At 39.9% G+C, this 15357-nt stretch overlaps 1 protein-coding gene across 3 annotated transcripts in view; it reads left to right on the top strand.

The window, feature by feature from the left end:
* The window catches only part of LOC102574632 (phosphatidylinositol-binding clathrin assembly protein), a 51506-nt gene that overhangs the window by 29796 nt on the left and 6353 nt on the right, over window positions 1-15357 (top strand). Inside the window, exons 9-20 of one of the 3 annotated variants that reach the window (XM_014607189.3) lie at window positions 703-788; window positions 1410-1533; window positions 2983-3119; window positions 3655-3758; window positions 5724-5870; window positions 6343-6402; window positions 6495-6593; window positions 7580-7693; window positions 7789-7819; window positions 8858-8978; window positions 14832-14888; window positions 15127-15234. In XM_014607189.3, coding sequence (XP_014462675.1) covers window positions 703-788; window positions 1410-1533; window positions 2983-3119; window positions 3655-3758; window positions 5724-5870; window positions 6343-6402; window positions 6495-6593; window positions 7580-7693; window positions 7789-7819; window positions 8858-8978; window positions 14832-14888; window positions 15127-15234 — 1188 coding nt within the window. The remainder of the gene's footprint in view (window positions 1-702; window positions 789-1409; window positions 1534-2982; window positions 3120-3654; window positions 3759-5723; window positions 5871-6342; window positions 6403-6494; window positions 6594-7579; window positions 7694-7788; window positions 7820-8857; window positions 8979-14831; window positions 14889-15126; window positions 15235-15357) is intronic. The other 2 variants (XM_014607190.3, XM_059732822.1) reach the window with 2 other exon arrangements.

Below are 15357 nucleotides of genomic sequence, written 5' to 3'. Positions count from 1 at the left end.
AGATGGTGTTTAGTTCCTGGTCAGAAAAAAGAGGAGGGCATCTCCAGTATACTGCAGCTAAATCATAGTTAGAAAGGACCTCAAGGTTCATCTAATCCAGCATCGAAAAATATTGGAGAGGCCTATTGAAGATTGGGAATAAACCAGGATCCTTTAGATTAACCAAATCAATTAGATAATTTGATCAGTGATAAATGTATGACAGTATTCTGTGATAGTGAGGTGGTAAACTAGCTATACAAATCAAATTTTTCTTTCTTAAAGCTAGTTTTGTGTTGTACTGATACAGATTTGCTTGCCTTGTGGGTTTTGAGTTGTAAGAGTCCTGCTGTAGAGGGGAAAAAAAAAGTAATGCTTCATGTAAGCGCACCCACAGTGCTTAGGGGTGCTAATTAATTTTTGGCAATGGCATTGCTGTGCTAAGCACTTCAGTAACTTCTGCTGCTGTTCTCAGGTTGAGAGACTTTGGTTTTGTTTTTTTCTGCCCCCCAATAAAACATTGTGGAGAACCATGTTGTATGCATTGATTTACAGGGGGTGTCATCACAAAGTGAATCTTGTAAACAAAATTCAAGTTGAACACAACCTTTCAAAAGTAAATGCGTAAGTTTTTTTAGTTGGTTAATGGGAAAAATTAGTCTGTACAAAAGGATGGTAATGCATTGTCATCAAGCAGATGTTTTATGAGAACTTTGACTTTAGGCACCCAGCAGTTTGCTTGAAGCATTGGAGCAACATTTGGCTTCTTTGGAAGGGAAGAAAACAAAAGAAGTTTCAGCTGCCAGCAGGTAAGCAGCAAATGGACCATAAATCTGGGCAGGGAAGGGGGAGGATGTTCTTTGAACTAATCTGCTTGTTTTCTTCCACTTCCTTTTATAAGAGACTGTATTTGTTTTCTTTTTCAGTAAGAGTGAAAAACTATAAAAGCTAACTAATTGTTTTTCCCTATTAATAAGGCAATATCAGTTGATTGTGCATTAATTGCTCCTTATCTGTTGACAGTTGCATGTCTTCAGTATGTCATCAAACTCCTTGTTAAATTACATATTTTTAATATCAAACTGGAATAGCAAAGTGATCAGCTCTGTTTTAATCATGTCTATGGTATTTTCCTGGCTTGTCAGATTATGCATTTACAATTGCCTGCACCTGACATGATGATTTCATTATCCATATTCTCATATCCACTTAGCTGGGACCACAGGTGAATTCAGTCTGCATTTGTCCCCTCCTCACAAAATGTCTGGTAATGCTAGTTCAGAGGAGCTGCTGTATTTTCTCATCCAAGGGTGAGGTAGTGGTGCAAATGACAGGTAGCATACTTGTTGTGTAGAAGCACTTTTCATGCCTTTTTTTGAATGCAAAAGACTTTTCTTAATCAAGTGTCTTACTGTAACTTTTCATTTTAGAGCAAGTACCCTGTCCAGTGCTGTTTCCACACTTGCCAACACAGGAATGTCATTTAGCCGAATGGATGAGAAAGAGAAACAGCAAGCACTGGAGGAGGAACAAGCTAGACTGCAAGCACTTAAGGTATTTTTTTAAGGCTTAGTATTACAAAACTTATCCCTTAAATACGAAAGGCAGAATTCTGGCTCTGCGTTTGATGTCAGTGGGAGCCTTTGCATAGGTTTAGTGGGCTAAGTATTTTGCTTAGTATGGTGCCTTTTAAGCATAATGTGTTCATCTGAACAGTAATATGCTGTATTTACTTGAATCCAAGCCCACCTTCAAATTTAAGAGCCCCCCTCCCCCCCCCCCCAATAGTTAGATTCTAGAAATGGAAATTTTAAAATGTGTTTTAGTTTATCCCACCCCATCACTGTGTTAGGGAAAGCAGTGGTTGGAGGGGCACGCTGCCAGCCCCCTAATAGCTCTTAGGCTACTTGTGTCTTGGGACAACTGTTCCATTGCCCTGTACAGAAGGCTGACCCTGATGGCTTACTACGGCCAAAAGCAAATACAGTCCTTGGTATACAAGAGCCATAGAGTGCTATGGATTTAGCTGTTTATTTTGAAGGCTTATATTGGAAATATGGATTTGAAATGGCTCAGAAGTGGAGACTTGTGCAGAAAGAACCCTTCAGCAGCAGGCACTGCCCCACCTGCCATTTGTCTCCCTCTGGGGCTTCTTCCATTTGGGGATGGAAGAAGTTTTTCCCATCTCCAGCTGCCTATCTCACATTCTCTGGAGATTAGCAGAGGGCAGCTGGGTTCAGGGCCAAAGCTGCCCCTAGCCTTGTCCTACCATATAGCTGCTTCCTGCCAGACCCTGACACTCAGCGTGAGTGTTGGGTGTCGCCAAGAGACAACCCCATCCCTGTTCGGACCCAGGCTGCCTCCTATCTGATCCTTGGGATCAGGCAGGGTGGGCTGTTGCCCTGACTCTGGAGCTACCCCGTGTCCTGAGGCTACCTGGGACTCAGCACCTTAATGAGCCTTTCTGGGGCTGCAGGGCAAGGCTCTTTAGTGTGTGACTTCTGGCAACCGCATCCTGATGCTGAAAGCCAGCTAATTGTCAGCATTGGAACCAGGGCAGCCCTCAGCTAGGTTCCAGCATCTGGGTGATGGCATGCTACACATTCCAGTTATGGTGCACATACCAGGCACAAAGATACTACATGTTTTTTGAGTAATAGCTTTGTGACTGGTGTGTGATTTTTATGACACCATAAATTCTGTGAATGTGTGGCCATTTGCTGTTTCTGGTATGATTAATACTTTATCACACCAGAAACATAACATGTACTAGCAGCCAGTTTCAAAATTAATCCTGTTTATTAATTCCATGCACCTTTGCTGTTGGTAAACATTAACGTTAAGGCTCTTCTGTTTTACATGAAAAATGTCCATGGCTCAATTTATCTAGCTGTCTTATTTTCAGGACATTTCAAAAGGAAAAAAATTAATAAATTAAGCCCTTTTTGCCAAGAATATGTACTTAATTTAAAAATAAGTTAAATTTAACATTTAATCTTCCAGGAACAGCGATTGAGAGAGATTTCAGTGGTGTCAAATTCCACTTCTACATCAGCATCTCCAAGCACCTTGTCGGGGAAAAGTGTTAATACAACTTCAGCTGTTGACCTCTTTGCAGCACCAGCACCTACAACCAATAGGTGGGGGACAGTTTCTTTGAGCAGTTTTAAAACACTGCATTGCTTACCACTGCTGCTACTAAATTAGTAGCCTAGCATATTAGAGACTATACTTTTCAGTATTTAAACTAATTTTCTGGCTGACACTAGTATCTCCTTAATAGTGGATGATACTTAACAGAAATCCTTTGAGGTTTTTTGTTTTGTTTTGTTTTTTTACAACAAGTCCTGTGTTGTACTATTCTTGGTCTTCAATGTATCAAGTTTACTTTTCTGAAAGGTAATGTATGCTGTTTGCTCCAGACAGTCTAGAAAAATTAAATTGAATCTTGAATGTTGTATCAACAATATATTGTATATTTTAAGAATCACTTTTAATGTACTTGGATGTTTGTTTAGATTTACAGCATTTCTAGGATTTGCAGGGAGGGATACATGATTGGAATTCACTTTTTGTCTTTTCTTTAAACAAACAAACAAACTATTCTTGGTTAAATTGTGACATTTAATTTATTCTAAACTTGTACAATTCAACTTTTTCTCTTAATATTTTCAGCATGCCCAACCTCTCTACAGATCTCTTTGATCTTCAGCCTGCCTTTGTTCCAACTGTACAGAGTACTCCAGCTATAGCGACATCAGCAAGTAATGCATGGGGAGGTAAGTTCCTATTATGATTTAAGAGAAGTGATGGTATTTCTACTTTTTAGGAATTCATCCATTATCTTTGTCCCACTCGAACCAAAACACATACATAACTGATTCTTCAATTAATCCTTAATTTGTATGAAATCCAAGTATTTCTTACCTTGGTAAAATGTAAAGCAGATCACTTTGACATTAAGGCTAAGTACAGACACTCAGGAAGCCCAAGGCAGAATTGATTCAATCTAGGCAGCTTCGTCTAAGCTGCATAGGTTGAACCGATAACCAACTGAACTGACATTCAGTTTTGAATTGGGAAAAGCAGGGGGAGGCTTGCACTGACCAAAGCCAGTAGGCAGGTGGTGCTACAGCACATCTCCCAGCCTGCTGGCGGGGGGAACCCCACAGGGGTTCAGGAGCCCGCTATCTGGGTGCTGGCCCACCTTGGGAGAGCCTCTCCCTCAGGAGGTGTTCCCCAGCCCAGGCAGCTCTGAGGAGATGAGGGGAGTTTTCCCCCCTTTCTTTCTTCCCAGCTGTTGCTTGCTTCAGCAGCTGCCCCAGGAGGGAGGGCGAAGTCTTTGAGCTGGGTGCCTGCCCGTGCAACCTAGCACCAGGGAGCCCCTGCCGTGGGGGATTCCCCCCCAGCCCAGGGTCCCCTAGCCTGGGGCAGCCCCAGGAAGCTGAGGGGAGCTCTTCCGCTTCCCAACCCCCTTGCCTTAGCTGCTGGAGTCTCAGGGATAGCCCAGGAAGCAGAGTTTACACTAGGGATAGCCCGGGCTTGCAGCACCTAAAGACTTCCCTTTGCACATGAAGCTGCTTGAGACTTGCAGGGGCTGAAGCAAGCAGCTCTGCCCTTGCAGAAGGGAAGAATTCCCCTCAGCTCCCTGGGGCTGCCCAGGGCTGGGGGATCCTGGGCTGGGCTGGGCTGGGCTGGGCTGGGCTGGGCTGGGCTGGGGGGAAGCTCCCCAAGGTGGGGGCTCCCCTGTTCTCCTATGCAGGCCTATCTTGAACCAGGAAGGGATCTGGGACAGAAGTTTCATAAACCATTTTGACCTAAATCAGTTAACTCTGATATTACATCCAACCAGTTCTACCTTAAACTGGTTTTGATCCTTTTGAAAGCAGTTTATGTGCACTGACTTTCTATTCCGTTACAGGCTTAAACCGGTTTCCAGTCGCATAAACTGGTTTATGTGTAACTTGTGTCCCTAACCTAAATTAAATGCATTAAAAAGTGGAAAAATACCACATCAATCGGTTGTAATAGACTGAGTTGAGAACCATGTTAAACACAAAATGCCCCTGCCCTCCCTCCTACCAAAAAAATATTCTCCAAGTTTTAGATTTTTGTGTTTCTCCAGAAAGAAATGTAAAATGAGTTTTATTATAGAAGTAAGAAGACTTAACTGGGAAGACATGAAACCAAAATACTCATCCCTTTTGTATGCTTACCTTTCTTTAACTTCTGCGACTTGGCTTGAACAGGCACATTTGTCATTAAATATTCTGGGGGAAGAACTCTTTCCACAAGGAATGATTATGTTAAGTAACATACAGTTTTTGAAGGCATTTAAATAAGTCAGTGTACCACCACTACAATTAGTGGTTTGTTAACCTGGGGAGTCATTATTGACTGAGTGCTGTTTTGCCTCAGTTGGAGCTTTAGGAATGTGTTCCTACAAGTAATATATCTAACAGTTCTGTTCACAGGTAAGTAAGTGTCCCCTTTCTTAACACTGGAATAGTCTCTCCCCCAATAATGGTCACTGGTATGAGTTTTTTCAGGTGGGTTTTCTGAAACTAAAGTTAAATGGCCATCTTGCTAAGTGGATAACCTGCATTTACATATTGATTCTGAATAAGCTTGACTCCAGTTCTGGGAACTTTCATACTGGGACATGTATAGTTGCTATGTTTCTCTATGATATTTTTACTCTAGAGTCTTTTTCTTTTCCTATTTCATACTGCTGTATCTGAAAGGTCCTTTCTCATCCTCAAATGGTTGTGTTGGTTCTCCACCCTCTCTGGACATCTTTGACATGAAGCCAGTTGAAGAAGCTGTAAAATCTACCACCCCTTTCATCAATTCCACGTTTACCTCCAAACAAACAGTGGAACTGTTTAGTGGTAAAATACCCTCTAATTTCTTTCCAATCCAAGATGATAGTGATGATAAAACTGAGTGTGTAAAAGTATAGGGTTCTGATTCTTTCAGGTGTAATTGTAGCAATCTAAAGAGAGTGTTCAACCAGTAAAAATTACACTGTAATTTTAGATATAGTAATACAGCAAATGTTTGCCTTTGAGAATTTGTTTAAAGCTGAAAGAATCCAGTTTGATTTCTATACTTGATTTAATCAAATATCAAAATATGTGTGCATATGCAAGTCTGTGCAAAATTCTCAAAATTTGAAACTTAAAAACTGAGAATGTTTGTTAGTATTGAAGTTTTCAAATTACTTGCTTCGTACATGATAGATGCTTGAATGCACATTTTTATGTCTTAATGTCTGTGGTAACAACATTTGGTTTCAAATTTCAGGGCTTATCTTCCTTAATTGCATCTAATTTTTCCTCTCTTTTTCCCTTTTGCATGAAGATGATTTTAGTGGTCATAAACCTACATACACTTCTGTATATCATCCTTTGACTGTTGATGGTAATTTGATTTTTAACTTTGTTTCTTTGCATTTGGGCTATAAGGATGGCTTTATTTAGGTATGCTTCTGATCACTTTAATTTATGTCCTAGGATTTCCTCTTCAGAGTGCCACCTCTTCAGCAATTAATGTGGATTTTGATGCTGTGTTTGGGGGAAAGTCTACAGTACCTGAGTACAGGGCTACAAGTGGTAAAAACCAACTCAAAATTTTTAACTTGTGTTCTGCAAATCAAGTGAGCAAGTGTTAAGTTAGAATAGTGTAAGACTTAGTAACTGGCATTTCCATAAGCACTAATCAGAATTAAGATATTAAATTAGTTAAATGTAATCCATTTGAATGTAATTGAGTATAGGACTGATAATTTATATGTAATCAGTTTAAAAGTAGCTAGATGGTTTGAGTTCTACTTCAAAAATAGGCTGTTTTAATTAATTTTAAATCTTTTATACACAGTGTAATGTCTTCTCTTTTCCTTTTTTATATCACTTTCCAATGTGGCCCACTGGATGTCTCCTAATTGGTAAGCCTATCTACTAGTTGAGAACTGGTAAACTGTTCTCAATATTTAGTTAATTTGCAATGTTGAGTAAAAGCTGTTTGTGGCAGTTTGAAGTGTGATCTATTGGCATCATGGAGGAATAAGATTTAGTAAGATGTGTAAAGGTAATAGTCCATGTGCAAATATTTTAATGTGGTTTATGCTCATCAGTAGTGGTTTGATTTGGTCTTGCCATTTGAAGAGGGATTTTTATTATTTCTATAAAAACACATTGTTATAAAAACATTTTCATTGTTTTATAACAACTTTGTCAGGTATTTTTCACTGAAAATTAGAAGGAGCTTAAACAGACAAAATCTGAAGAAAAAAAAAAGTTAATGCAAAACTCATCTAAAATTCCTCCCTGTTACCCATGAAGTGATATTCAGACATATTATTTTGTTATACTCAAAACCCAGTATTCCAGAAAAATAAGAGATTAACCTAATTTTTTCTTAAGCCTTGAAAACCTATTTGGTAAATTGAAACTATGAGCATAATATTTAAACTATTCATGTCATGTGAGAAGACTCTTGACTAACAGAGGTTTTATGTCTGTATCTTCTGGCTCAACTGTAATGTGTTTGTTTTGATAACATTGTTTCTTTGTTCTTCCTGCAGTTTTTAATTTTCTAGATGATGTATTGCAACCAACTGTACCAACACACAGTCAGAGACCAGTACTAGTCAGTCAGAGTGGAAAAATTTTAGCAAATGACCTTGATTCTTCGCTTGCTAACCTTGTGGGAAGTAAGTATGTGACTTTTTATTTTTCCCATATTTATTACAGAAGGGCATGTTTAGGTTATTAATTTTTGGTTTGGGTTTTTTTCTTTTAATTACAGATCTTGGCTTTGGAGGAACCCCAGCTAAAAAGTAAGTGCAATGTTATTACTTTTATTACTGAAATTCCTTTTGAAAAATTGAGCGCAGCTAGTGCATGTCTTCTTAGAACTTTTCATTGTGGAAACCATGCTCTATAGACTGTCAGACAGAATCAAAGGAAGGTTTTACTAACAAAGATTGTTTGTTCTGAAAATCATTTGCATTGGTTAGGAAATGTTACTGCTGGCAACAGAATTGAATCATAACTGGATAATATTGTTAGTTAATGGTACAGACAGATTCTAGATGGGTCAAATAATTAAGTAAAAGTATAGATAGATCAAGAGAGTTCTTGTCTTCCCTAATAAATATTTTATGAATAAAAAACCTTCAATAGTTCGGAAAGAACTCACCTACTCGTTCAATAACAGCCCTTATTAAACTGACAAGCTCAATATGGAAATTTGAACGACCTAACTTGCAAGATCAATTAGCATGTCATTTGAAGTAAGCCACTTTTGAAATAGGTCTTACAAATCAATTTGTGTAAAACTGTCCAAGGAATAATTAAGCTTCATTTCAGTACATAGACTTTACTGTTCATCTTGCTTCTAAGAAAATTGGAAAATTGCCAGCATACAGATAAAAGTGATAATTTAAATAAATAACTAGATAGTTGGAATAAATTACCAATATAAATGAACAAGACTTACGTAACAAACTTCTGAATAAATATTTGGTGCTTGAATTATTATACCTACCTATGGCTCCAGGAAAAGCACACACCAACAGCTGAAACTTCCTTAGCCTGACGAAGGGTTTTTGAACCCGAAATCTTGCTTAATAACTATTCTCCAACTATTTGGGTTGGTCTAATAAAAGATATCAAATTCACCCAAGGAACCTTGTCTGCCTATGTCCTTAGACCAACACGGCTACAACCTAAACCCCTATACCTACCTATTGCATTTTTATTTCTCAATAGTATATTTGCTTACTGCTTAGAAATAATCTTAACCTGTCAAAGTGCTTGTGCTGTGTTCAGTAAAAATTAGCTCTGTGTAGAAGTTCTGCTGCTATTTTTTCTAGGTCAGACATGCAGTGGACTCAGCCTACGGAGAAAAAACTTACTGGTGGAACAAACTGGCAGGCAAAAACAAGCACATCAACCACATGGAATCCTGCCCCTATTCCTCCTGTTCCACATATAGTAAGTTTTCTGGGGGAGTGGAGTTGGAAGGTTCTTATGTCATTTCTGACTTTAAAATTATGCACCGCACTATCAAGTGCACTCAGTGTCCCATGAATTTTGAGTTAAAATGAACAAAATGAGGTGGAGGGTGAAAAAAACTTTGAGGTGTCACAGCAGTTCTTCGATTTTAAGACTGTTGGCAATAGGATTTGGCCTCATGCAGGTGCCACCTCTTTATTCTTACAAAAAGATCTAGTGCATTGGTTACTCTGCATTAATAACTGGAAGATCCATCAAGCCCTGTGGGGCAGGGAAAGCTCTCCTACTTGTGCAGATATTGGTTGTATCGTTTAAGTGTCTACTGGCTGGCCTTCCATTGCAAAACTTGCCCATTTAAATGAATTATAATATACTGAGTTTCTTGTTGAGAACACAAATTCTCCCTGCTTCTCTCTCTCGCCCCCCATATTGAGACAGCTTTCCAAAAAAGCCTCAATATATTGTCTTTTCAAGAAAGGAACTAGTCCATTTTCTGTCAAAAGCCGAAGAGTACATCTTAAAGCATACAGTTACCTTTCCCAGCTTGCTCTGTCCCTTTTCTTGCTTTATCTCTCCTTGTACTCTGCATTCATGTAGCTTCCCATCTGTATTTCTTGACAGCTTTCTTATCAAATCATCTTAATGGGTTTTATTAATGAAAAGTTAAGCCATCTTGGACTATAATTATTCAGCTAAATACTAAAAATGTTTTGCACATTTTGGTAAAGTAGAATCTGGATAATTCATAATCATGTAGTTCACAACTCACTTGAATTCCTATCTTTGCTGAAACATGTCAGCAGTCCTATGCGGTTGATCAGAGAAGCAACACTCCTAAAATGAAAGCCACAATAATCAGCAGGAGCACCTCAGTGCACCTGTTTTGATGTGGTGCTGTATACCCCAGTCACTTTGGTAAACCTCATCTCTGCAGGGGGTAAGGAACCTAATACTGCGAGGTATCCAAGTCTGCCTACTGATTGTTCTGCTGAGATAACTTTGTTGCCTGTGGGGTCAGGCCAACTCTCAGGATCTCAATATTGTGCTGTTAGACAGGAGGGTGTGACACAAACACGCAACTCAATTAGGTGCATACATGCACACAGATGTATCTCAAGCAGGTCCAAGGAGGTGATCCTTCCCCTCTATGCAACACTGTTCAGGCCGCAGTTGGAGTACTACGTCCAGTTCTAGGTGCCGCACTTCAGGAGGGATGTGAACAACATGGAGAAGGGTCCAAAGGAGGACCACTCGCATGATCAGGGGACAGCAGGGCAGGCCCTATGAGCAGAGGCTAAGGGACCTGAACCTGTTCAGCTTCCACAAGAGAAGGTTGAGGGGGGGATCTAATGGCCTTTTACAAACAAGTCAGGAGGACCAGCAAGCATCGGGGGAGTCCGTGTTCCCCCAAGCACTACCAGGAGTGACAAGAAATAACGGTCACAAGATGGCAGACGGTAGACTTAGGCTAGATATCAGGAGGTGCTACTTCACTGTCAGGGCAGCTAGGATCTGGAACCAACTTGCAAGAGAAGCGGTGCTGGCTCCTACCCTGGGGGTCCTTAAGAGGAGGCTGGATGAACACCTTGCCGGGGTCGTTTGACTCCAGTACTCTTTCCTGCCATGGCAGGGGGTCGGACTTAATAATCTGCTAAGGTCCCTTCCGACCCTACCAACTATGAAACTACACACGCACACACAGCTAAGGCACATACACATCCAATCTAGCCTAGGCACATGCATACCTATCACCAATTCAAGCACATACACACTACACACTAAAAATTAGACAAAAGTCAATTGTCAATACCCGCACATACACAGGTGCACATACACAGATCACTAATTCGTATATCATGCACACAATGATACGCGCGCGTGCACACACACACACACACACACACACACACGTGTAAGTTCCTAACTTGGATGGTATAGTATGTATGTGTGTGTTTGGGGTATCTGGGATACTTGGGGGAAGGTTAAGGTAAGAGAGAGAGAGTTAAAGTGTAGGGAGTTAAAGTTGCCAGAACTGGGATTAGAACCGGTGGACTAGAGAAAAGCTGGCTGAGGAACTGAGGCTTGGATTTACTTAAGAACAAGTGGCCTCAGGGTTACTCGAGGTCACTGGTGCATGGGAGGGGGTGGGAAGCCTGGTGGCAAGGAGGAGATGGCCAGGAAAGAGAGAAACAGAAACCTGGGAGGTTGGGGCTGGAAACTGAGGCAGACAGCTGAGACTGGGTGGGGGGGGGGCAGATAAGTGGTGGCAGAGAGGAGATAGCCAGAAAAGAAACTCAGGCAGAAACCTGGTTGCTCGGGCGAAAAGGCAGTGGGGATAAGAGAGCGGCAAAGAAACAGGGGGTTTGGAGGCAGAGAGGAACTCAGGACAGGTGTTGAAGGTGGCAGTGAGCCAGAAGAAGGAGAGGGAGAAATGAAACAGAAGTTAGAGGGGCGAGGAGCAGAGGTTGGAGCAGGTCTGAACCATAGTAAAGCAAAACCCAACTCAGGGGTCCAAATAACAGGTTTATTAAACAGACAACACGCCAAACAGCCTCATGAAGTTATTGGTTCATGTACGCACTCAAAATGGCAGCAGAAGAAAGAGACTCAGTGGAAGGGTTGGAGTCCAGATAGGGAAGAGAAGCAGAGTTCAAGTAGAAGAGGGGGTGGGGGGTAAAAGCTAACTATTCAGGTTGGAAAGGGGTCCTTGTCCAGTAGGTGTTGTCCAGAGGGGGGTTGCCGGCAGGGCCAGTGCATCTCAAGCACCCTCATTCATCCCTTTTCATTCAGGAACCAAGTTACATAGGAGAGGTAGGTGTGAGTCATGCGTTACACAACTGGGTCTGGGGACAAGATGGAGTCTTGACAAACAAAATGGAAACTTGACATGACTTATGCTAACTTACGTATGTAGGCCTAAATCATATAGTACTAGTAAAACAGTAATATAGAACAGTAAAAATCAATATAAACATAATAATTATGCAATATAAAGAAGGAGAAAAAAACAAAACAAAATACAACTTGCTACCAAAATAAAATGCTGAAGCTTATCCTATGTCTTAGCTCACTTATACTTATTTATAGGGAATAGAGAGGGAAAGAAAAAGTCAGAAATGGTTGGGGAAGAGGAGGGAATGCATTTTAAAAGAAAAAAAAAAAGAAAAACTGGGGGTTTTGCTACACTTGAATGTACTGAAGATCCCCAAGTCAGCTATGAACTGGAATACTTTGTCAAATCAGTCATAGAAGTAAGAAACACGCAGAGCATTATACCCATTCCTTTTTGTTTTCAAGACAAACTAAATGAAGATGAGTCTTATCTTGTTCTTTGCTTCCCCAGTTGAATAACTTGTCTGCTGCATAAGTATCCATGGTGTAGAATTGCAACAGATCCCTCAAGAGTACATCAAAAGAAGCTAAAGAAAGGATAGATTTTTTTTTGTTCTTCAAACACTTCAGTGCTCACTTGAGTGCATTTTAAATTACCAGTTATTGAGTATCTTGAAATATTGATCCTAGATGGGGGGGGGGGGAGGGGGGGGGAATAAATATACACACACACACACATATATATATATTTAGGCACTTCTATCAATTAGTGTTTTCAAGATTCTTGAATTGCTTAAGCACTCTTGAAAATCTTACCTTTTCTGTGCAGGGTAGGGTGGGATTAGCAGTTAGAAAAAGGTTGTATGCTGTGTGTTTGTGGGTGGAGGGAGTGTATATATGGCTTTCTGGTAAGTTATTAAATAATAATGTAATACACAGACTGTGCTTTTGTTTACTTTTAAATATTGCCCAAAACAAGGACAAGCATCCTGAAAACTATTTATATGATTTACGTTATAGCTGAGACAAAAGTTGCACTGAAACTGAATAAATAAAAAGTCCTAAATGATATTAAAGAATATTTCAATTTCTGCTTACTCCTAAGTGTGGGTCATTCAGTAGCAATTTCTGGCCTTTATTGACAATATCACCAGCTAAAAATAAATGGATAATGATAATGTGTAGCTGTTTAAAATGTGCAGTTTCTGATTTTTGTAGAGTCAGGAGCCAGAGATGTTCTAGGTTACTTTATTCTTATACTGAACCTTTAAGAACTCAGACTATCTTCCTGTCTTTTGCTTACAAATGTACTAATGGTGTCTCCTGAAATGACAGCTTTGAAGAAAGTAGACCTGGAATGCTGATAAAAGTCTTCCAGAACTTATTGCAAATGTCTGACTTGAGGCATGTTTCCATCACAGAAGGACCCTGGTATAACCCACCCCAGTGAAGCTCTTCACGTTTGCTACCTATTGAAATGAATATAATGCAAGGCCTTGAGGATGTGTTGGGCACATGCTAAAAAACTTAGTCTCTCAGGACTGTTTACTGATGCATTCCTGTCCTGTTTGTTTAAGGAGGAAATGTGTGCAGTGGGTGTTGCTTGCCTCACTGTGGTGGTGCTTAGCACAGTTCTGGGGCAGTATAAGTTTGATCTTCCTTTCGGAGTTATTTGTCTGTATTGCTAATGTGAGCTAATAAATTCTACCTTTGCTGCCCTCTTTCCCACCCCACCCCTCACCTCCCCAACCCCCCCAAAACATACAGACAGGCAATCCTACACAGTACACATGTGCCTTCAGGTTACCACTGTGTGTGTTCTTGATATTCTCCATTATCTGTCTCTTTCTCAGTGTCTCTTCAAAGGCATGACTGTTTTAAAATGTAGGCTTGATTCTTAATTTAATAAATGCTTAATCCTTCTGTTACTCTCTTGCCTTTATTTGGATAATTTGCCATGGTCCTCAGTTTGCATTCTGTGGTATAGAGCCTGCGTTTGTGTATGTTGTAGCCAGGTCATGCTTTCTTTCGGATACCACATCAGTTGTATCTTTCTCTTATGTAACCATGACTGCTCCTCCTTGGTGTGCACTCCTCGCATTGGCTTTTATGTCACATAGAAATGAATTTATAAGTGGCTGCTCCCACTGCTGACTTTATTTTTTTCCCTTTGCTATTCAGTACCTAACCCCCTGCAAATACAAGGATTATATGGAAGGTGTCAATAGGCAAAGAATCAGTGTTGCTCAAGGGTTCCCTGTTTGTTTGTTGAACGATTACTGGCTTTTTTCTCTCTCCTTGCACCTAATACTTGGCCATAACTATGCGATGGGTGTGTGCATGTGTATAAAGTTAAAACAAAACCAGCAGGCTTTGCGTACATGAATACACTTTTATATAGCATGCCCTACACGCTGTTGTTTGCATGGATGCTTGGAGAGGAGCTTCAAAACCTTGTACCCCAAATGTTTGAAAAGCTAGCAGAAGCACTCATATGCAGCTTGTTTTAGCAAAAACCTAATCAGCATTTCTATTATTAGCCTGACCACCCACCTCCCTTAGATAACATTTTCCTTCTTTTCTATGCAAATTGCCTGATTAATGTAACTTTTTATTGTTTGTATTTCGGTTGTGCTTTTGCAGTTATGCTGTTACAGCATATTATATATAGTACACTAACTGTTCTAGTTCAACACTGAACACTAAATTTAGTGTTCACAACAAGATGAGATGTAGTTCGTTTTGGTACCTATTCCTGGGTTAAGTTGTCTAGTTTCAATAACTCTTAAATAATTTTCTGTCCTTACTCCTTTTTGCCATGCCAGAATGGAGTACATTATCCTGGATATGTAAGTTACTTTCTCATAAACATGTAACCTATACTAAGTACGACACAAAATACAATGTACTCTGTAAAATAAAGATGCGTTACCAATACAGCTGTTGTTTGGGTTTTTTTTAGGTAACTAGTATTTTTTTCTTTCTTTTTTGCTGTTAAAGGTACCTGCTCCAATGACTTATCCAGTTACCACACCTCAAGTGCCTGTGTATGGGATGGTAAGCAGCTTGTTTGATTAATTTCATTTCTTCTGACACTAATTATATACATTTTCAAATATCACACCTTAATATACTTGACTTGTCCCATATTTGTTCACCCTAAGACAATAGAGGAGCTCCATGTTTGTATGTATTGCTTGTTATTGGATTCAGTGTACAAAGTTTCAGTTCATGGATTCAGTTTATGGCCGTAATATGCTCTTTTGGGCTATTGTTTAATCACTCTATTTTGTAGGTACCAACTCAGATTGCACCGGCTCCTTTGATGGCACCCCAGCCAATGATTTATACACAGCCAGGCCTACGGGCAACAAATCCCTTTGCACCTGTTTCTGGAACTCAGGTGATTTTTTTTTTTTTTCTAGTTACAGTAAGAGCAAGTAAATGAATTGTAGTTTAACCAGTATCTTTAGGAATTTTACATTCCTTTTGTGCTTCAGTAAAATATCCTAGCTTCTATTGATTA

This window comes from Alligator mississippiensis, chromosome 8 (genome assembly GCF_030867095.1).
Source record: "Alligator mississippiensis isolate rAllMis1 chromosome 8, rAllMis1, whole genome shotgun sequence".
Lineage (NCBI taxonomy): Eukaryota > Metazoa > Chordata > Crocodylia > Alligatoridae > Alligator > Alligator mississippiensis.
This window is presented reverse-complemented; position numbering and strand designations above follow the sequence as displayed.